Consider the following 23053-nt stretch of genomic DNA (forward strand, 5'->3'; position numbering starts at 1 on the left):
CTCACCCAAAGTCCACATCCGATTGTGCAGCTTTACATCAAATCAGTTTATACTCAATTAAATTCGTCGCTCAGGGGCACATTTTAATAACCTTCGTAAGTGCATCAGTCAATTACAGATTTATTGTGTTTCAAATAATACATGAAGTGTTCGATCACGTTCCTTCTTGCGTCACGTATGTGAATAAGAAGAAACAATGTGTTGCAGTTATGCGGCTAGTTATGCTGGTATGTTTGCAATATTTCGTACCATGTACAATGTGTCATTTGCGCAAAAATGGGCAAGTTTAAATGCGAAATTACAACACGACCAGTTACATGGTCTCATGCAGACACAGTGCTGCCGATGTAGAGGAAGAGGGTTCGTGAAGTTTTCTTTACGGCGCACTGCAAAATTCCAGAACTCAGAAGAAATGAGACGATCTAGGTGAACTAGATGAGGCGGCTTATCCGGACTAAGCCTTATCCAGCTATCCAGTTGTATCTGATTAAAAGACGAACAACAGACTGATGACCACAACATCCCGCAACCATTTGAAAGTAAGCTCTCCCTTATACAGAAATCCATAAGCGTAGAGCTTGGATTTTTTTTTTTTTACTTTCGACAAGCGAAGGGAAATAGCGTACGTCATTTTACAATATCTAAGTTATGAAACAAACCCGCCGTAGTTACTTAGTGTCTATGGTGTTGGGCTGCTAAAGACGATGTCGTGGGATCGAATCCCGGCGACGGCGGCCGCATTTCGATGTGGGCGAAATGAGAAAACACCTGTGAACTTAGATTTAGGTGCTCGTTAAAGATCCTCAGGTAGCCCAAATTATTCCGAAGTCCACTATGGCGTGCCTCATAATCAGATCGTGGTTTTGGCACGTAAAACCCCAGAATTTTTAGCAGCTTAGTTGTTTAAACTCGAGATTCGGCTACAAATCGTTCGCAGAAACACCGCCGAGCTATGACGGCACTGCGTCGCCTAGCAACCACTTGGCAAAGCTGCGCCTGGCTTCGCGGAGCTTCGCACAGGTGTCGTGACGTCATCACTCCGACTTCCGCATCGCTTCTTCTAGCCCCGCCGCACTGCGCCTAGCTCTGACGTCACTATGCGTCGCCTAGCAACCACCTGGCATGTCTACGCCCGGCCGCGCCACGCTGCATCGCCAAGCTTCCACAGCCGTGTGGGCGGAGAAAAAAAAAGCCATGACGTCACTGCGCGCCGCTTCGTTTGCGGCCTTGGTATAAAGCTCCGTGACGCCGCGACGGTGACACATTGCCTATAGTGTCTCTACGCCGAGCGCATCGTTTGCGTCGCCTAAAAAAATCTTGGCATAACATAGCATTACATAGCAAAACTTTAGCATAACAGCAATACAAAGCAAAAACTTGTTAAAATATTAACATAAAATAGCAATAAATAGCAAAACTCGGTAAGATATTAGCATCACATAGTAATACATAGCAAACACTTAGCTAAACTTCGTAAACCTTGGTCGACCCCCGCTACGCTCTTTCTTCAGCCACTAGTGCAAGCTGCCCTGATTTTTTTATGAAACAAAACAAAAAAACTTTTCTGGCACTCTCAGGGCTCACTTTTTCTCCTCTTTCATGCCATTTAGTAGAGCATTCACATATTTATATACGTATTTTGTGAATTAATGTGAGTCGTAGGCGCTGCAAACGCCAGTGACGTGGGTTGTATTTCCCCTAATTTATTGCTAAGCTGAGATATAAACGGCAGACAAGCAGAGCGACGTCGACCGGCTCCCAGCTGTATACCACAGTCCTTCAGCGCATTCACTCAACACATTCAGTCCGCAGCACATGCGCTTTTTTCGGTTTCGCCGATACCGAGGCTGTTACATGGGGAACAGTGCCGTGCTCCTGGTGTTCGCTGCTTTTGCGGTCAAGTACGGCTTCGCTCAGGAAGACCGCACCAAAACCTGCCCCCTGCAATACAAGGCCTCTTCTTACTTGGGTAATTTCACTCACTGGGCCGTCTCTACTGACGCTCGGTTATGTGCAACGGTACCAAGGTAATTATACAAAACGTCCATTTTCTTCGAGACAGAAAGGTTAGCTCGTGGCTTTTATTATGCGACGATAAGGCAGAAGTGCACGCTTAACTCTTTACTGCAGAAATTGTAATTTTCATCTTGAAAATGTTCGAGCACCCTAATTAGCTGCCACAAGTGCCAAAAATGTAATTAAGCCCAAAGCCATTTCTTTGCGATGAACTTTCGGTTGAATATAAGAAATGCAAATTGTAGCGTACTTTATATGATACGCCTTTCGTTCACTGGTATATTTTATTGTCTAACGGGATACCAGCTGCATTGGCCTCTACCGATGCGGCTGGCAGCTTATACTGTACATAAATTAATCAATAAATTAAAGTTCTGAACGACACTAGCTAGCATTGTGTAAAACATGGGGAAATCTTTAGTTGAAAGTAATACCCCAGTCACACGGCACATGCAATGTCATTTGTAGACAAGAACATTCATATCGAATATCATTGCGGCCTTGCGTTCCCAATCTACACGGGTAAAGAACGTGTCATTCGTAATTGATGACAATGTTTATCGGCAGGTGGCTATGATAACGAAAGCTTACAAATCGTGCTTCTTGTTTACATTTTTTCACTATATTGTTAGCAATACAATGCTAAACATTGGAAGGTTATTTGAAAATCGATGACATATAGTTTTAGCTTATCGATTTTCTAATTTTTTGCCAAGCCCCTATCGTCGAAATTACACAAGTCGCGCGTGTATGAGTTCGGGGAACTCATTCAATGGACGAATTCCATTTGCTGTGAATGTCATTCACTATGCCCATGTAGAAGCAACAAAAATGGCATTGACACGTGTTTTGATTCGCTGCGAATGGCATTACATGTGCTGTGTGACAGGGGTATAATTGAATCTGGGTATAATAAATGGAGCGTATTTCTTGCATATAAATATCGTTCAGCTTTTAAAAAAATATGATGACGTAATTTTTCAGTGATAAATGAAAATATGAATATCTAAGTGTAATCCTGTGCTTTATTTGGTGTGAACTTTTCGCTTCGAGTTTCTCTTTAGTATCTTAACACAACCAGAAAGAACGCCTTCTTCTTCCAAGCCTTTCTTGTTGCATCGCCGGCTCGACGCTCTACACGTCACAACCATTGCTGTCGCATCTATTTTCTTACACGTGCAATACTGGCGCTAAGAGAGGAAATATCCAGTGCAAACATTATATTTCGCTCAAGCTGTGCACCTTGTGAAAATAACTGAGATGTGCTATACCTCACAAAGCTACCCCAAACTGTTTGACAGTATCTATCTAACTATCTATCTATCTATCTATCTATCTATCTATCTATCTATCTATCTATCTATCTAGCCGCCTACGTGTTTGTGCTCTCATGGTCGTTTCGTTAACTTGGTATGTACCAAAATTGGCATACTATGACAAGAGTATATGACAAACATAAATGATATGTCCTGACATGAATGTCATGACATACGTGTAATTTACGTCATGATAATTACCCAGCAAAAAAGAATAACACTCGAAAACCACTGAAATGGTTTCGGACGTGGGTACTGAGTGAAGGAAACACTAAAGGATGCTGGTAGAAGTCATAGTGATGAGCATGACTCAACAAAAATGACAATGTCTCAGCGAAAGAACATTAACACTCAAAAACCACTGGAATGGGTTTGAACGTGGGCACTAAGTGAAGGAAACACTAAAGGATGATGGTAGAAATCATAGTCATGAGCATGACTCAGCAAAAATGACAATGACTCAGCGAAAAATTGTTAGTACGCAAAAGCCACTGAAATTAATTCTGACGTGGGTACTAAGTGCAGGAAACACTAAAGGATGATGGAGGAAGTCACAGTCATGACCATGACTGAGGAAAAAATGACAATGACTTAGCAAAAAAAGATTAACACTCTGAATCCACTGGAATGGGTTCGGAGGTGGGCACTAAGTGAAGGAAACACTAAATGATGGTGTTAGAAGTCAGTCATGAGCATGACTCATCAAAAGCGTCAATGACTCAGCGAAAAAAAGATAAACACGCAAAAGCCACGGAAATGGGTTCTGACATAGGTACTAAGTGAAGGAAGCGTTAAATGATGATGGTAGAAGTCATTAGCATGACTCAGCAAAAATGAGAATGACTCAGCGAAAAAAATTAACACTAAAGAACCAATGGATTGGGTTCGAATGTGGTACTAAGTGAAGGAAAAGGCTAAAGGTTAATGGTCGAAGTCGTAGTCATGCCTTAAGGTCTCTGAGGTGTAGCTAAAGGGACTCCTGAGGACTCATGACATGAATGTCATTACATGCGTGTCATGTAGGTCATGAAACAACCGCCTACGTCTTGGTGCTCTCATGGTCGTTTCGTTAACATGGTAGGCTCCCCGCACACTGCTTCGCATAACATCGATTCCCACAGGGCGTGGGATCTGCCAGCTGGCGAGAAACGGCGCGCGCGGAGCGAGCGAACCGTCCTTTCCCTTCTCTAGAAGGAGTGAGTCCTTGTAATTGGCTGGGAAAGTGGCTGGGAGAGTGAAGTGATCCGGCGCGCCACTTGCGGGAGCGGAGAGTTTCCGGCGTGCCAGCTGTGGGTGAGGAGGGTTTCCGGCCACCTGCTACGTGTGGGGAGGACTTGGTTTTTCGCGTACGACGACAGCCACACCGACAGCGCGAGTCAGGCCATACCAGCTTCGCTTGAAAACGACTGTAATGCCGGCCTTATGTGCTACCTTTTTTACACGATGAGATAGACACTCGGTGCAAATAGGGAATAACCGCGGTTCTTGAATCTGAACTTTTCTCTTTTAGATTGTTACACTTGTCAGGTTTTGACTGTTTTAAGTCAGCTACAAGACATTGGGCAATGGTGGACAGCAAAATTTCTAGGTAGCCTGCCATTCGCAGTCTGAGCACCTGGGAATGAAAACTGCTGCACATTCTGTGAAGGCACGACCGCAACAAGGCAGCCCCTAAACAAGTTTTGGCAATCGCACGCTTCACAATCAGCAAGTACAAAGGAAGGATCGCTAACACATACACATGATTTCTTTTTTATAATAAAGGCCTCCAGCAGCTCACCCATACCCTATGAACTAAAAACTAAGAAACAGAAATAACTAAGATTTTATACCGTCATAGGGACCGTCGTACACGTTAGATGTACTAGGCGTATATTATTCCGTTGTGCTTGCTGGTTGTGAGATGCAATTTCTGGGCATAAGATTGCTATGGCGGCATTTTTGGATGGCCTCTCAGCATGATGACCTCTTTTTGTTCATGATGTATACTTCATCTTTCTTCCAATAAAATTCAGTTGTGAGTCTGCACGCGTCTTCTCCACTCCTACTTCTGCTGTCCGTGTGTCTTTAGCGCAGTACCCCCTTCTTATATTATCTCTAAATTATCATTTTAACCTTGTGCCGCAGTAAGCACTATCACTAAATAAAAAATTACACCATCTTCCCGTAGGGCAACCCTGAGTAATATGCGAAGCAGCCATGGGGTCGACTCAAGGTAGTTTTATCAGCTGTATAAACTTGGACATGCAACAGCACTAGCAACGCGTGGAATTGTTGTCGACGCCGTCGGCGTTTTGCCCGCGTTCGCACCGAACGCGCGCGGCGTTGGTGACTGTTGCCGGTGCCTCTGGGGCGCCTACCGTCGCGCCTCTAACCTAAGCTACTTCGCATTATCGCGCGCGGAGCCGCAGGTGTTGCTATTCGTTGCGCAATCCGGACAGGAGAGGAGCGTCGGAGAGGAGAGGAGGAATGCAGAGAGGAGAGGGGATGAGACAAGGAGAGGAGGGGGAGGAGAGGAGATGAGACTCGGAGAGGAGGGGGAGGAGGATGCGCATGCGCAGTAGGAGTGAGGGCACAGCACGGCGGAGGGAGGGAGGGAGTGACAGAGCCCCGACCATAAGATGCTTCGCATCTAAAACATTAGCGCCCTTCCAACTCTCTGTGAAGAGGTAAGACCAGCGAAGCTGTTGGGTCTATATTTTTGGAACTCTGTCGGGAATATATTTGCGTGCATTTTGGAATTAAAGAGACACACTCAAAGTTCCCTGTTGTTTTAATTTATTTAGGGACCATTGTAATCATCACTGTGGTATACGGCAACTGGTTGCACTTGCACTGTGGTAATGTTCCTTCCGAAGGTTAACTCGATGCAGGATTGGTGACGGGTGGTGGGTGCGGTGGCCTCGCTGAAACACGCAAGTCCAAAGTGTTCCAACATGAAAGCGACGAGCCACGTTCCGTCGGGTTTACTGAGGTCGACGTTGAAGCCCCCACGATGATGATGGACGTATCGTCGTTTGGCATCACCCAACCAAAGACGTCTGTCATGAAGGCTTCAATGTATTTCTTGGGCGTCGCAGGGGCGACGTATAAAGTCGCGACTACCGTGCCGTTGTGCATCCTGAAGGTACAAATGTCGGCACACACCGAGACGGTGACTTCATTCACGACGGGCAATGAGTAGGCTTCGGCGCCACCGACGAAGTCGTTCTTTGCGTAGATGGTGACGTCACCGGCTCGAGAGTCGGCATTTTCGTTGCAGGCGAGTCCGGTGTATCCCTCCACTTGCAGAAACGCATCTTTGAGCGTCCCTGACAAACATAGAAGTTGCATCTTGCGTAGCACGGGGTCGTGCGTAACGTCGGCGCAGGGCTTCCGCAGGGACCTTAGTGAGACCCAAGTCGCCTGAACTCGTCGAGCAGGTCACGGTCCACGTTCTCCTTGCCGAGATAGAATGTAAAGTCACCCTTGGCGTTGGTGAGGTACAAACATTGACGTACGTGCACCTGCTCAAGGCGACGTGCACGCGTTTCTGAGGGTGCTTCCGATAGTATCCGTAGACAACCGAAGAGTCGGTTGCACCCTGCGACTTGTGCACGGTAACAGCACTGGCCTGCACTGCCGTAAACTGTTTGCGCCGACCGGCAAGTCCGGTCTTTCGATCTAAGGTGATAGTGAACGTGCGCATCTCGATGGGCACCCACTCCGCCATGATCCGGACACCACGCCTGTATGCCGCCTGAATGACAGGCTTGGCTTTGAGTCTCGTTAGACAGCCGGTGCGTCCGCCAAGCTCTATCCACAGCCGCGCATCATCATTCGTGTTGACTTCTCTGTACTCTATCTCCTCTAACACGCCGACCGCACCGTTCACCAAGCCATCCTTGACGTCCATGTTAGCCGTCAACATGAATGGAGAATGGTGCTGGGTATGTTGCCGATCTCCGCGTGCGTCATATTGGCAACTTTAGCCTGTGCAGTTTGGCATTCCTCGCTCGATTTGTAGCTAATGTGCGAGTCAATCGCCATGGCCCTTCGTACGTCATGCACTCCTTGAAGGGCAACGTTGGTGTGGAACGCGTCGACTTCTTTGTTGGTGTAGAAAATGCGGATTGCACTGGGAGTAAGGACAGCTGCTCGATCTCCCGTCACGGATCGCTCTGGATGAGCTATATCACTTTAGGTTCCAGGGCCCTGCCATCCCCGATCTTGGTCAGGATGCTCGAGAGCGATGCGTCTTTTTGCCGCACAGCTTGTCGTAAAGCATAGTACGATAGGTTTTGCCACTTGACTTCGGAGTTGAAGATCTTGTTGTGGCCACGAGAACGCTTGAAAAGTTCGCTGGCGCAGACCGGAGGCAGTTGTCTCAGATCGCCGCACATGACGACGTCCAGTACTCCGAATGGTTAGAGACGGCTACGCCAATCGCAGCGTGCGCAACACCACCGACGCACTCACGTGGCTGTCGGTGAAGGCTACGTCATGTTATACGAAAGATCTCTGCGAAACGCCGGCGATCTCAGTGGGTGCCACAAGGTGGCGCTACGCCTTGGAGTGATGTACGTTTCAGCCGACACTGCAAGGTGGCACTGCGCTTCGGAGCGATGTACGATGGCGCTAAACGCAAACTTCACATACATCGGCACACACACGATTGGAGAAGAGAGACTAGGTTTTATTTTATTTCAGAGTCCGGCGGCCCAATCGCGGCGCGCGCACTAGCGCGACACACGCGTAGTCGTACCCCGGAGATTTCAGTGGGTGCCACAAGGTGGCGCTACGCATTGGAGTGATGCAACATTCAGCCGGCACCGCAAGGGGGCGCAACGCCCCGGAGCGATGTCACGTTCATAGAGTTAGTATACGAACTCTCGAGGAAAAGCTGGGCGAAAAAGCGCGAACGGCAAAGGTGCCGCCATGTTGCTACAACTCATTTTTGTAGTACTAAAGATATTCAAAATATTACGCAAAAGCAAGCACTTACACGTAACACGTAGGCACAGACAACGTTTTAAGTTCATTCCGTATATTTTTCAGAAAGATCGGATGGCTATTTAGATCATTTTTATTTAAAATTTATGGTGTCTAAAAGGCCGCATTTGCACGCGCCTTAACTAGGTGGCGCTACCATACTGATGGAGGCTCGGTATCACGTTGATTGCGCCCCTCGTCTGAATCGCATCTCGTCGTCTGCGGCAGCGTGCCTGCGTAGGGATAGCAACGTTGCAGCGCTCTTGCGGTTCCGGATTTAAATACATAGGCGCTATGGGGAGCTTTTCCTCTAGAGTTGGTTATATTAACTCTATGGTCACGTTATATGGAAACCCCGGCGATTTCAGTGGACGCCACAAGATGGCGCTACGCTTTGGAGCGATCGCTCACGATGCTTTGACGCGCTCACGTGACCGCCAGAGTGAGCTACATCACGTAATCAAGAAGCAAACATAAGGTCCAGCGAAAAGCACCGTGTGGTGCGCAAGTTTTTAACAGCAAAGCTGTTTAAGCCGGTAGATGCGCCGTTGAAGGTACGCCGGAAAACCTCGCCGAGCAATGATGTCACATGCGGCGCCTAGCAACGCCTCGCACCAGCTGTTCCGAGCCTCGCAACAGCTGCAGAGCCGAGCCACGACGTCATCGCATGTGCCGCATGGTTTCGCCTGCCTAGCCATGACGTCACCACGCCGTGCGGATTGGTCGCCGCATCTGTGCAGAGTTAGAGCTAAACCATGACGTCATGGTCCGCGGGGCATATATACATGGCTCCGCGTCGCCGCCGCACGAGTATTGTTGTGGAGGGGAATGGGGCGATCGAAGATCGTCACTCTCGAGGAAGAGGAAGCGCGGCGCGAAAGACGACGCCGCGCTTCTCGAGAGCGAATGAGACGATTTCGGGCCGATCCAGAGTATCGCGCCGCCGAGGCGGCGATTAAACGACATCGAATTGCAGAAGATTCGGAGTTACGAGCTCGCGTTACCGAGCAAAGGCGTGCATGCAACCAGAGGCGCCGCTAAAACGATCCGCGGGTGCTAGTAATAGAGAACTTACAGCGACAAGTGACGAAGTTTGCAATCCGCGTGTATCCAGACAACCAATTGGAAATGCATTCAATTGGGGATGCAATCTTTAACAATCCACAGGTTCCGCCTGGCGCAGCTGACGAAGAGGTCGAGGTCTACAGGGGCGAAGACACCCTGGATGAATTAGCCCTGCATGGCCACGACGGACGACGATGAAAGAAGTGACGAAAGTTGGCACTGAGAAAATAAAGACTGTATATGCACTAACGATACGAGAATGTTCTTCTTTGAGCGACCCCATCATTACAAAAAATGTGGTTGATCCCTTTTATATAGGAATCGGTATAGAACACGAAAGTGAAACGTGTCTTCACAGAAGTAGTGTAATGTTTATTGCACATTCATATATAATGTCTATTGGTGTTTTGTGGCTAAAGCGCCCTTAGGCGTTGATGCACCCACGCTGACGCCTGGTGGCACGTCTCCTCCATCACGACTACCAACGTCGATGACCATGAGCAACCGTCGTGCATATGGAAGCTGCACTACGCTGCACACGCTAGCACAACGCGAAAGACGAAGCACGTAACTGACACACTAATACAACGCGCAAGACAAAGCACATAACTGAATCGTCACCGAGTCAAATCAGCGCGTACAGCGCGTCGTAATTGCAGCCTCCGCGATCAACTTCAGAAACATTTTCAGAGCTAATTGCGGAGGCCACGCTCCGCTGTGCTGAGTACGGTGAACGCCACCTAGGTGGCGTTGGTAGTGCTTCTTGATGCCAGCGTCCCTTAGAATGCTGGCATCGAGGCGTCGTAGTGCTGAGACCACCGAAGCGTTCACTGTCGGTGCGCGTTAGTGTCATAATGCAGTACTTCTCTTTTCTGCTCGTAGGCGGCGGCACCGCCCCGAGCAAGAGCGCGGGTACACGGAGGAGTGTTAGATATATAAGGCGCGTCTGTGTAGCTCTCTGCAAATTCGTTTGTGGCGCAATGGGTTAAACGCTCGGCCATCTATCGTCGCGGACCGAGAGGTCGTGGGTTCGATTTCCAAATTTTGCATGTTTGTGGAACTTTCTCTTCTGGTTTCTTTCTTTGTATTATGTTCGTGTACATTGTAAGCTGACGTATTTCAGTGACGGAAATACGTCAGTGAAGTCTTGGTGGACCCCGGCATAAAACACTTTCGTGTTAAAAAATTGGGGCAGCAAACAGCGAAGCTGGTGACTCCTTCTCTAGCACCACCAGTTAATCCATGGGAAATTAAAAAGCCAAGTTAAGAGAAAGCCAAGTTAAAGCTTACATAAATCCGAGTTTAAGCTACGTGAAAGCCAAGTTAAAGCTAAGATAAAGCCAAGATAAAGCTAAGATGAAGCCAACTTAAACCTAAGATAAACTAGGGAAGGAGTCGCCTGCTTCGCTGTTTGCTCAGACTTCGCACCACTAGTGTGAAGCTACCCCAATTTTTTTATGATCCCGAAGTTTAAAAACGCGTCATCCTGAAGTTCTCACACGACGCCACAAGGTGGCGCGATGCTTTTGAAATTGCTGATCTCTTTCCGGTCTATCTACTTCCGGTCTGTTGCCGGACGCGATCTTCTGGAACCTAGCCTATAATAGCTTCGCAGTAAAAAGCTTCTTTTTTGTGGGAATCTCCGGGAAATTGATTCCATTTTGAAAGATCCGGCGCAAAAGTTATTGCGTTGGTCTTTGTAAAATGACTTGATATTTCCTAATGTCTGGAATCACGGAGAATTTAATAAACACTGTTGTAATTATTTTTGGCAGGGTGAAAAACAGAAGACTTACATCTCCGAGCCGACGAAGTTTCTCTATCATGTTCACTTTATCTCTGCAGGACAATACACAGGAAGGGAGGCAACATAGCGGACGCAGCTGTGGCCACCTTACTTTGCATGGGCGTTGTGCTTCCCCACTTTATGGGCATCGGAGGCGGATTTGTCGCAACTCATTACTCAAGGTATCGCATGAGTGCCTTGCTTCCGCACTTCTAGGACATGGTTTTTTGGGTGAGCGGCAAGCACTATGTAGACACTGCGTTTCCAAGGGAACTTTGAACTGATAGATTACAAGCATCGGTCGCTCGCTGATCGCTTGGTCATCAGGCTGAAAGAAGTCGCGAACGAATTTGCTTATATCAGTTGTTAACTTAACGTACTTATTATTCGTTGAATAATTTAAATCTGTTCAGGAGCTGTAATTGCCAGCCCAATGATTTTCCAAGAGCCTCCACAGGACCCAGCTCGTATTCTTTTTCTATTACGTGCGTCGAAGCTGTCAACGCAAATTCGCTTTTTTTTTTCTAAGACAACGTGTTCTTGTACAAGCAGTGTCTTTCGGTATAATTTCTCTACCCTGCTTAACTACTCTTCTTTGCCGGTTGCATAATCAGCAGGCGCTTGCACACAAACTGTACACTCGTTGACTCTCGGTAACTAAGTGTTAACCTTTATACAAGTGTTTCAAGTATCTATCTATCTATCTATCTATCTATCCATCTATCCATCTGTCTGTCTGTCTGTCTGTCTGTCTGTCTGTCTGTCTGTCTGTCTGTCTGTCTGTCTGTCTGTCTGTCTGTCTGTCTGTCTGTCGGTCGGTCGGTCGGTCGGTCGGTCGGTCGGTCGGTCGGTCGGTCGGTCGGTCGGTCGGTCGGTCGGTCGGTCGGTCGGTCGGTCCGGTCGGTCGGTCGGTCGGTCGGTCGGTCGGTCGGTCGGTCGGTCGGTCGGTCGGTCGGTCGGTCGGTCGTCGGTCGGTCGGTCGGTCGGTCGGTCGGTCGGTCGGTCGGTCGGTCGGTCGGTCGGTCGGTCGGTCGGTCGGTCGGTCGGTCGGTCGGTCGGTCGGTCGGTCGGTCGGTCGGTCGGTCGGTCGGTCGGTCGGTCGGTCGGTCGGTCGGTCGGTCGGTCGGTCGGTCGGTCGGTCGGTCGGTCGGTCGGTCGGTCGGTCGGTCGGTCGGTCGGTCGGTCGGTCGGTCGGTCGGTCGGTCGGTCGGTCGGTCGGTCTGTCTGTCTGTCTGTCTGTCTGTCTGTCTGTCTGTCTGTCTGTCTGTCTGTCTGTCTGTCTGTCTGTCTGTCTGTCTGTCTCGGTTAAATTTACGTTTATCCCCGTTAAAAACCGTCCTGAATGGAGCGAAGGTAACTCTATTAATATAAAATACTACGAATAATAGACCTTCTAAGTCTATCTTAATACAACTGCATTTATTTCACCTCGTACAGAAACCTCAATGGCAATGTTGTAAGTGCTCTGACATCTCACAATGCAGGCGTGAAAGGCGGGTCATGTCGCTCATCTCTCGAGAAGTGGCTCCCAGGGCTGCGACCACGGACATGTTCATCGACAATGCTACGCTCTCTCTCAGGGGTGATGCACAATACTTCATTGTTCGTAACAGATAACTGCGCGAAGGAGATCACTACGACTTTACACTGCGAGGTTTCTGAGAAAGAAAAAAAAAGCTTTGGAATATTCCCGAGTAAAACGCGGGTGGTATTGCGTGTTTCCTATAGGTCATACGCTGCTAGAGATATTTCTTTGGTATTTCATAGTTTTGCTATACTCGATACGAAATGTCCGTTGACTAACGCTGCACGTTCGGCTTCTTGGTATAACATGATGGAGGCAAAAGGCGTAGCGCATCAGAAACAGGACAGAAGAGGAAGAACACAACGCCAAACGTGTGTGTTGTCTGTGTTCTTCCTCTTGTGTCCTCTTTCTGATGCGCTGCGCCTTATGCCTGCATCATACAAAATGTCAGGCTAGCTGGATATACTACTACGCCATATCTTTATGTAGATAATACAGAAGATGAAAAGATGTTGCTATAAAGTTAATTTATTGACGATTGGTGTACCATGTCTGCAGTTTGCCAGCCATTGTAGCCTTGTTTACAATTATCGCCCAGCCACCCGCCGTGGTTTCTCAGTGGCTATGGTGTTGGGCTGCTGAGCACGAGGTCGAGGGATCGAATCCCGGCCATGGCGGCCGCATTTCGATGGGGGCGAAATGCGAAAACACCCGTGTACTTAGATTTAGGTGCACGTTAAAAGAACCCCCGGTGGTCCAAATTTCCGGAGTCCCCCACTACGGCGTGCCTCATAATCAGATCGGGGTTTTGGCACGTAAAAGCTCATAATTGTTTTTAATTATCGTCCTGCCATATTCGACTCGTTCCTTTGTACGAAGGGCCAGGTAAATTACTTCAAAACATTCTGTATTACCTCGTAACTATGATTTCGAGCTTATTCCCAAATGCGCATCTTTGCGTTTCTTTAGTGGCCATCTCCAGAAACGTTGTTCAGCAGTCATAGGTAACACAAGACCGACAGGGTTTGAGTCGTGATCTCACGCGCAATGCATAGCCTATTAATGAGCGTTTTAGTGTCATAGAGGCGGCCAGTTAGACTGTCGGAGTAATATAGTATCCGCTCCGCTTCATTTCTGTCCTTGCCATGTTTTTTTTATTCGTGTTAATTAAGATAAAACTCCCGGAACCGAAATTTCTGCTAACACAAACAGCGGTTCTCTAGATGAAATTTAGGTACCCTAGTGTACCACTACTTGAAAAAAAGGCACGCGGAGAAGCGTTCGTTGCAAAACAGCGTACACATTTCCAGAATTCATGCGAAGACTACGTTGAAGTGATCCTTCGCTGCGTTAGCTGTTTTATTGCGCCGTAACAAACGTAATTCAGCCACAATGGATTAATATATGCATCAGGGAGATAACGTGGAGACAGGAAATACTGCAATGCAAAGAACAAGTGGATAAGCTGAATGAGTTATCCGAGTGCAATGAAATTAGGATTTCAAGTTTAATGCATTTTACAATGAAAACATAGCAGGACTTCTCTAATGCACCCTTGGCACACTATGTTAACCAATATACAGCGCCATGGTGGTTTTCATGCTATGGTATTTGCGTACTTGGCCCACATATTTTTTGGCTCACATTTCTGCCTGAACAGTTTTCTTTGCCTAATAGCTGCATATACTTACGATATAATTAGTTTTGTTGCTGTGTATGTAACATTTTCTAGTGCTCGTGATCTCTTTTTGAAGTATCACAGTCTATATAATGCTTGCCTATCTATATTCTATATAGATATTCTATATATATCTATATATCTATTCTTGGACCCAAACTAGCCTAGCGCTAAGGATCCGAGTACTGATTTGCAGTATTTGTGCGAAAACTAAGACTACAGTATTAGTTCATCAATGCCTTCCTCAGGGTACACTCGAGTCTAAGCACTTGCCACGCGGGCCCGCTAACTCATGACGCGCTGCCAATTCACTAAGTCCACGCATGAGCATGCAGTTTTCGCCTAGAGACACTCAACAAAATCTTTCAATTTTATGCACTTCACTTGGCACGTGTAAGACCATTTGAGAATTGCACTCGCATAATGCAGGAGCTAATAGTCTAAGAAACACGCCATTGATCAGTACCATGGAAACGGGAGCGGTTAGCTATAAAATAAAATGTAAGAGCATTGCAGTAGAATGTTAAAGTGGAGGGCGCGGCTGCTAAAATAGCAAACGACGAACAGCGCGTTTCAGCACGTGTGTGTGACGAGATCCGTATATGGTAACAATTTCTAGGTTTAACTTTGAGGTGGTTTAAACAGACGCATTTTCGATGATTTGCCCTTTCTATACGTATGTCGGGGGTGTTATGGCACGAGATACTATAAGAATCACATTCTAAATGTACTGATGAAGTAATGCCCACCTCCTTCTGATTGTACTTTGAAAAGATACAAATCAGTTGAACGTAATCTTGAGATGGCAACAAGAGCCGTATAACGTAAAACAATTCCATTCTTACTTAATTCCAACCTCCAGACGTTAAACTTACGTAACCGCCAACGCAAGCATCAAGCGGTCGCCCTCAGCGTTAATTGAACAGCCCAAACAAATGCTCTCCTTCTTTATGGGAGGCAACTTTTGCTTGCTTTGAAAGCGAATACCAATGCCTACCTCACAGATTGTTCCATATCGAATTGGCTCACAAGAGGCGAGAAGCACGCACAAGTAAATAGAGTTTCGATAGGTCCGAGCTCGCGCCGTGAAACTAGACAACCGGCGGAGGTTGGCGGTGCCGGTGTCGGTGATTGGTCCGCTTCCCCTTCCTTAGCGTGCGGTGGCTGGTCAAAAATTGCGGCAACGTAACGTGAGGTTAAAAATACTACTAAAATGTATCCCCTGCAAAGAAGAGTTGGCAGAGTGATACGTACCAAATGACTCGAAATCGTTATACTGCCGGGCAAAAATGTTTATTATACGCAGATAAATCCATTTTCCGCGGCAGCTCCGAGTAGCCAGTGCCCAAAAGTTGCAAACTGATCGGTGGGCAGCCATCTTCTATTCCTTTCGGAACGGGGCCGGGCACTATCATCTCCATCAGCGTTTTCTTTCTTTTTCTTTTTTGTCCACTGCACGACGAAGGCCTCTCCCTGCGATCTCCTCTCCCTGCGATCCCCTCTCCCTGCGATTACCCCTGTCTTGCGCTAGCTGATTCCAACTTCCACCTGCAAAATTCTTAATTTCGTCACCCCACTTAGTTTTGTGCCATCCTCGACTGCGCTTTCCTTCTCTTGGCACCCATTCTGTAACTATAATGGTCCACCGGTTATCTACCTTACGCATTACATGGCCTACGTAGCTCCATTTCTCTCTCTTAGTGTTAACTGGAATATCCGCTATGCCCGTTTCCTCTCTGATCCACACCACTCTCCCTCCTCCTGTCCGTTAACGTTTCGCATAAGATTTTTCGTTCCACCGCTCTTTGTGCGGTCCTTAACTTGTTCTCGGGCTTCTTTGTTCACCTCCAAGTTTCTGCCCCATATGTTAGCACCGGCAGAATGCAATGATTGTACACTTTTCTTTTCAACAACAGTGGTAAGCTCCTAGTCAGGATTTGACAATGCCTACCGTAAGCACTTCAACACCTTTTTATTCTTTTGTAAGTTTCCTTCTCATGATCATGGTCCCCTGTGAGAAATTGACCTAGATAAACGTACTCATGTACAGACGCTAGAGGCTGACTGGCGATCCTGAATTCTTGTTCTCTTGCCAGGCTGTTGAACGTCATCTTTGTCTTCTGCATATTAATCTGCAACCCCTCTTACACATTCCCGGTTAAGGTGCTCAATCATTCGTTGTAATTCATCCCTAATGTGGCTGAACAGGAGAATGTCATCTGCAAGCCGAAGGTTGCTGAGATATTCACCGTTTATCCTCACTCCTAAGCCTTCCTAGTCTAATGGCTTGAATACTACTTCTAAGCATGCAGTGAATAGCGGGGCGCTATAATGCAGGGGTGCTATAACGTAAAGCTATTCCAAATTATTTGTCTTGTATATTCTGTTGTATAACGTTGTCGAGTCCTTTGTGCACGCATACATCACTTTGCCAACTCATCTTCACTGAGTATCCATTTTAGCGGCATTCTTGACCTTCCGTTTCACGCCGGCTCGATTTTAGACTAGCCACTGCAAGCTAAGCAAGGCGAAGTGAGCCAAGCTCAGAAGCCGGCACCATCCTCTTCATTCGGATATCTACTTTCGCTTCGCTATAGCTAGGCCTAACGGAAGGTCTCTCAACCTTTGCGTACTCCTTGCCTCTTGTCAGCCAATTAGATAAGAAAAACCTGTCACGGTAGGCAATAATATTCGCTTGATATCAAATAAAATCGACCTCCTATAAACAAGGAGAGTGATTAGGCTGTTCAAACAACGCTGCCGGTCAACGCCCGATGCTTGCGTCGGGGTCATGTAAAGATGACGTCAGGAGATGGGCATAAAAACAGATAGCAATAGTTCGACGTTATAGCCCCCCCCCCACCCCTAACTCCTTCCCCCAGTGTTCGGCTAATGCGAAAAATTCAGCTTTCTTTTTGGTATAATAACGCATATTTAGTGTTTACACGTCATTTTGATGTCGTGAGTGCTCGCGGCTCATTGAGGTCGCATGGCAGAAGTGAGTACAGACAGAAACTTTTTGAACAAGGAAGTATGGCTTAAGCCGAAAAAGGCGTACAATCGTAAATATTTTTTTCTTTTGTTTAACTTAATTGTGCATATTCAGGATGAGCACATCATATCAGATGCGGTGTTTTCGTGGTTTTCATGACGTCGCGTGACATACAGGCGGAGTGGGGGTGGCCCGAAAAAAAATTTGATTGGTCGTGGCAGAAATGGAAAAGAAACAGATTGGAATGGCTTTACGTTAGAGCATCCCAAGATGCCTGTATCGCCAGTACTGTCCAGCACTGGTAAAGTAACTTCACCAGTTTACATTAACCTTTACCTCTCTCTTCCTTTCTGATGCGAAAACAGCCGTGTACTTAGATTTAGGTGCACGTTAATTTCCGGAGTCCCCCACTACGGCGTGCCTCATAATCAGATCGTGGTTTTGGCACGTAAAACCCCAGAATTTAATTTTTTTCTTCCTTTCTGTCTCTCTTTCTGGGATATTCTTCAGGTGGCCTGTCCATAGCCGTGCCCGGAGAGCTACGTGGCTACGCTGAGCTGCACGAGCGCCTAGGTGGCAGGCTTCCTTGGAAAGCGCTCTTTGAAGACGCCATTCGCTTGGCCAACGAAGGGTTCCCAGTGGGGCATTATCTGCCATATGCTCTATGCTTCGAAGCACCCTACATGTTTGCCTGCACTGATGGACCATGTGATCCGCGATGGTGAGTAGCATCTGACATCACTTAACTAAGGTCATTCTTAGTGTCCAAGTTATCTACTCGCTTTCTGAAAACGAAAGAAAGGATTACGAAAAATGAGATGTTATATTTTCTGATGCCAACTTAAATGTGAGCTGGTAATTTTTAAACTATTCGCAATGCGACTCTATTTTTTTTTTTTTGGGGGGGGGGGGGGGGGGGTACGTGGACGGGAGGGGCGATGCAATGAGGCTGTGGAGTGACGATGTTAGACCACCCGCTCCACAGCCGCCAGGTGTTTACTTCCAACCAAACCAATGGCGAGAATTGTTTTCCTCATTTTTTTGCCTGCCAGGATGTTCGAACATGACGTTCGTAGCTCGCGAATGCTTAGCGCCTTCATATGAGTGAGAATATCTGCTAGTAGAAAAAACCCAATGTTGTGGGCTCAAGCGATCGCATCTTATGCCTGAAAGGTTTGAGCACTGCTGTTCTCAGAAACTTCGCCTCAGAAGAAACCCAGGAGAAAAATGCAAGAAAGCAAGTGCTAAGAAGACCGGGACACGGACAGACCAACCAACACCACCTAGATAGCACAAGGCCTACGCACTCCGATCATGACATCAGGCTACCTGGCCCGACTGCCATAAAATCTAATGGGGATGCTCCCGCGTAAGCAACAGTGATTTTGACGTCACTGCTTTCGTCACGCCGGCCTTGGCAATGGAAATTTCATGCCAGGTAGCTTGACGTCATAGGTCGGAGTGCGTAGGCCTGTGCAATCTAGGTGGTGGTGGTGGTGGTGAAAACATTTATTAGGCTATGGAGGGACAGGAGCTATGCTTGGACCAGCCCGTAAGGGACTGGTCCTTACAAATACTAGGTGGAGGTCCCTAGTTGGGGAGCCCAGTGGCGGTAGCCGCCGCCCGGGCGTGCCCGACTAAGGCTTGTTGGGCCTGTAAGTCGTGGCAGCCGACCAGAGTCGCCTCCCAGGTGTTGGACCAACCCGCGGACTACGAACGGGTAATTAGGTAGGATAAGTTCCATAACCAACTTCTGCAGCTTTTTCACGAGAAAGGACTAACCGCATTTATTTAAACATAATATGCCGTATGGCCTACCTTCGGGTAAAAAAAAACGAGACAATGTCAAATGGTGGTTCTGGTGCACTTCTGGTGCTGTGGTAGTTAATGATAAAAAGTCGTAACTCTCGTGTTATACGTTCACTTGCACAATCAAGATAGGACGTGCAGGATGCGTTCTGTAGCACTGTGACATCGTTAAAGAAAGAAAAAAAAGGGAAGACTACGAAGTGGTCATTCTGATCCAGCTGCGTATACGTCCTGTACAGCATTACGTCTTATTCCTGGCTTCGTTCTATGGTGTTGTCACATATAACTCACCTTGTGACAATATTACTGTAGAAAAGAAGCTTAGAGGCATTATTGTAGAAAAGTGATGAATGCATTGCTTAATTTCAGCTTGTTATGAATTGCATGTAATGAGATTAGCATAAGAAGCCAACAAAGACACCAAGGACAACATAGGGGAAATTACTTGTATTTACTAATTGAGTTAAGGAAATGATAGAATAATGGAAATGAAAGGGGCTGAAAAAACAACTTTCCGCAGGTGGGGAACGATCCCACGTCTTCGCATTACGCGGGCGATGCTCTTACCATTGAGTTACTACGGCGCCATTTTCCTATCCACTTTCTAGGGTATTGATGTTCGTTCGTTTTTTTGCTACTACAACTAACCCTGGGAGGGTTAGTTGTCAAGACCACAACGAGGGTCTTGAATCCGGTAACATTGACGCCTTCAGGTAGCATATATGTGTTTATTAACCAACGATCAACCTGACAGTACCTGGCGTCTAGAAAAAATTAGATACGCCATCGCCGGCTCTAAAACAGCTTCCCTTCCTCCTATTATATGGAATGTACCGTAATCACACCCACATATACACCGACGGCTCCGTCTTGCATAACAGCTCTACCACCATTGTCGTTATTCCAGAAAAACACATCACTATCAAGGTGAAAACAACTCACTTGACGACGTCGACGGCAGCAGAATTCGCAGCGCTTGGAGTATCACTACACTTTAATAATGATGAACCAACACACAAATGGACCCTTTTCTGCTACTCGAAGACGGCACTGTAGAGTTTGCTGTCAGCCTTATAAGGCGCAGTCCGCAGGGACAGTTGGTTTTCGAAATTCCAGTGGCCATACACCACCTGACTGAGAAAGGACATGAAATCATCTTTCAGTGGCTACCAATTCACTGTGGAATCATTGTTAATGAACATGCCGATCAAGCTGCTCGTTCAGCTCATGAAGAAGACAACCGCGTATCGATCCCGCTGTCTAGGACAAATGCTGCAAGGATGCTTCACCTACTTGCACGCCAATGCACTTCATCAGAGTGGAATAAACCACATTTTATGCACGCCTGATTATACACCTTGGATCCAACCTTAAGCCTTCGACGTCCACCAAGACTTCCCCGAAGAGAGGCGACCCTTCTGTGTAGGCTATGGTTAGGCGTCGCGTTTACCAATACCTACGCGTTCCGCATAGGGATGGCCGACAGCGCAGCATGTGGCGATTGTGGGGACGCGGAAACAATTCGCCATGTTCTTTTTCAGTGCCCACAATACAGTGTGCAGAGACAATCGCTTTCCGTCATGCTGAACCAGTTAGATGACCAGCCTTTATCGGAAGAAAGAATTCTGCAACATCGACGCGACTCAACATCACATCAACATCGTAACGTAGCAAACCACATTAAGGTGAACCGATGAAGACTCAATTGTTGGCATTCATTGCCCCAGGAATCCCTTCTGGAATTTCAAACGCGGTCGCCCACTCAAGGAAGGAGAGATCCTCGTTCAGAAGGACCTGGCATGCACGCTGGAGGCCATCGCTGAGAACGGTCCGGATTACTTTTACGAGGGCCCCTTAGCAGAGAGGATGCTGCGCGAAATCACCAACGAAGGTAAGGGCAAATAAATCCGCATATCCATTAACAGCTATCAAATAATATCGTCTTACATGACCGCTCACTCACTAGAGATTTCATGCATGCGAACGGTAGTCATTGTCGCCATTGTTAAGTTTTTTGACGAAACGTGTAATGTTATTCTCGCGGATCCTACACCACGTTCACCTGAGGCGGTAGTCCAGTGGCTAAAGGGCTACCAGTAGCTCGTGGCGCTGCTTAGCTCGAGGAGGCGAGTTTGCTCATGGCCACGGAGGCCGCTTTTCGATGTGCGCGGAATTCGAAAACGCTTGTGTGCTTAGATTTAAGTGCACGTTAAAAAAGCCCAGGTGGTCAAAATTAATCCACAGTCTCGCACTATGGCCTGGCTCATAATCTTATTGTGGCTTTGATGCGGAAAATCATGGAGCTTTTTTTTTAATTTTTCCACCGCCTTCCGTTCTATTAGAAGAAAATGAGGGGCGTAATGATAGCAAACGCAGCGAGCGCGTAGGCTAATAATTTAGTGGGTGTACGAGTACGGGACCGAGTACGTGAGCGAGCGAGTACGCACTTCTTCAAGTGAACCAGGGTGTGGGCGAGCGAAAATAAGCTTATCTGACAGAGTGAAGGAGCAGATGGATGGATGGATGTAAAACTTTAATGAAAGTCCTGAGGTACGCGACTCAGCGCGCAGCGAGCTGCTCCCACGTTGGGACAGTCAGGCCATGCCCGACCGCCGCATCGTGGGCCCTCTGGACAGCCCATAGTTGCGCCCCTGGCATCGGGGCTCTTGATAGCGGAGAGACACTTGTCCTCATTGATCTGTTCCATGTCTTGCAACGACGGGCAACGCCAGAGCATATGGTCTAGGCTAGCGAAGTCATTGCAGTAGGCGCCTGCAAAATCCAGAGTTACTAAAATGGTTGGGTCGCCATACTCATGGCGTGCTTGACACGTACGCGCTCTTAACTCACTTCACAGGGGTGAGATAAAGCGTTAGTGGGTGAGAAAGGGCTACGTGTGTAATGAACATGAGTGAGTACCGATGAATATGTTTGGATATGATTATAAGCATAAATGAGTGCTGCTAAATGTGAGTACGAACGGACGTCAGTGACGGTGATTTTGAGTGGACGTGAGCATGCATGTGAGTGAGTGCCGTGATTGGTAATTAAAGTGATTATTTATGAATGCCAGTGAGTTTAGTAACTCTGAGGGGGCATGAGCAGGAACGTGAGTGAGTACCGGCGCGTGTGAGTGCACATGTGTGCGAGTGAGTACATAGCCTGCAAAAACATTGATGAGGGAGAATGAGTGACCGTACTTTATCCCGACGACCTATGCTAAAATGCAATGAGTGAATGACGTAGTATGTTTGAGTAGGTGAGCGGGTGAACAAGCAATGGGCTGTTTGAATTAACTTGGCGTTATTTTCAGGCAGTTGGTGAAAACCTGGAAAGAAGAACCTTTGTGTCAGCTTTTTGTACTCACTGTAGCCCTATAGACGTGATTCTTCTAAGCTGCAAGCAGCAACAAGAATGTGAGAATATGTTTGTGTGTCTCATGATTGTCTTATTCTTTCTCTTTAGTGTTGTTGGTTTATCTAAGAATCATACCAAAATTTTAATTACTACAGTAGACGATACACAGCTTACAGCTTCCTACGTGCGACATCTGACTTTCCAGTCCAAACCGCATTTTGTACAAACAAAACTAAGGATTTTGACAAGAGTATTACTTTGTGCTCCGAGCATGTTTATTCGCTTTTGTCGGCACATTTTGCCTTATTGGATTTTCGGGGAGGTAGGTCAACGCAGTGCTGGCGCTTCAACAAGCCAACTCGTATCCTTTATGATCGGCCTGCTTTCCTGCTGCTAGGAGTACGCGTAATCCGCCTCCACTTTTGCATTTTGTTTCCACTGGAAATAAGTTATACCACTTTTCTATTTGAGCAAGTTGACCTCGGACTGCCCTACGCAACTGTTAACTATAAATCATTCCTTATTATAGAATAATTAG

At 47.1% G+C, this 23053-nt stretch overlaps 1 protein-coding gene across 2 annotated transcripts in view; it reads left to right on the forward strand.

Annotated features, from left to right (window-relative positions):
* LOC119449286 (scoloptoxin SSD14) overlaps window positions 1–23053 on the forward strand; it is a 73086-nt gene that overhangs the window by 37171 nt on the left and 12862 nt on the right. The window contains exons 1-5 of one of the 2 annotated variants that reach the window (XM_049660854.1): window positions 1831–2027; window positions 11214–11336; window positions 12639–12736; window positions 17860–18070; window positions 20886–21049. In XM_049660854.1, coding sequence (XP_049516811.1) covers window positions 1855–2027; window positions 11214–11336; window positions 12639–12736; window positions 17860–18070; window positions 20886–21049 — 769 coding nt within the window. In that variant the 5' untranslated portion in view covers window positions 1831–1854. Of the gene's footprint in view, window positions 1–1830; window positions 2028–11213; window positions 11337–12638; window positions 12737–17859; window positions 18071–20885; window positions 21050–23053 lie in introns of those variants that run through there. The other variant, XM_049660853.1, reaches the window with a different exon arrangement.

The sequence above is a fragment of the Dermacentor silvarum genome, chromosome 1, assembly GCF_013339745.2.
Source record: "Dermacentor silvarum isolate Dsil-2018 chromosome 1, BIME_Dsil_1.4, whole genome shotgun sequence".
NCBI lineage: Eukaryota > Metazoa > Arthropoda > Arachnida > Ixodida > Ixodidae > Dermacentor > Dermacentor silvarum.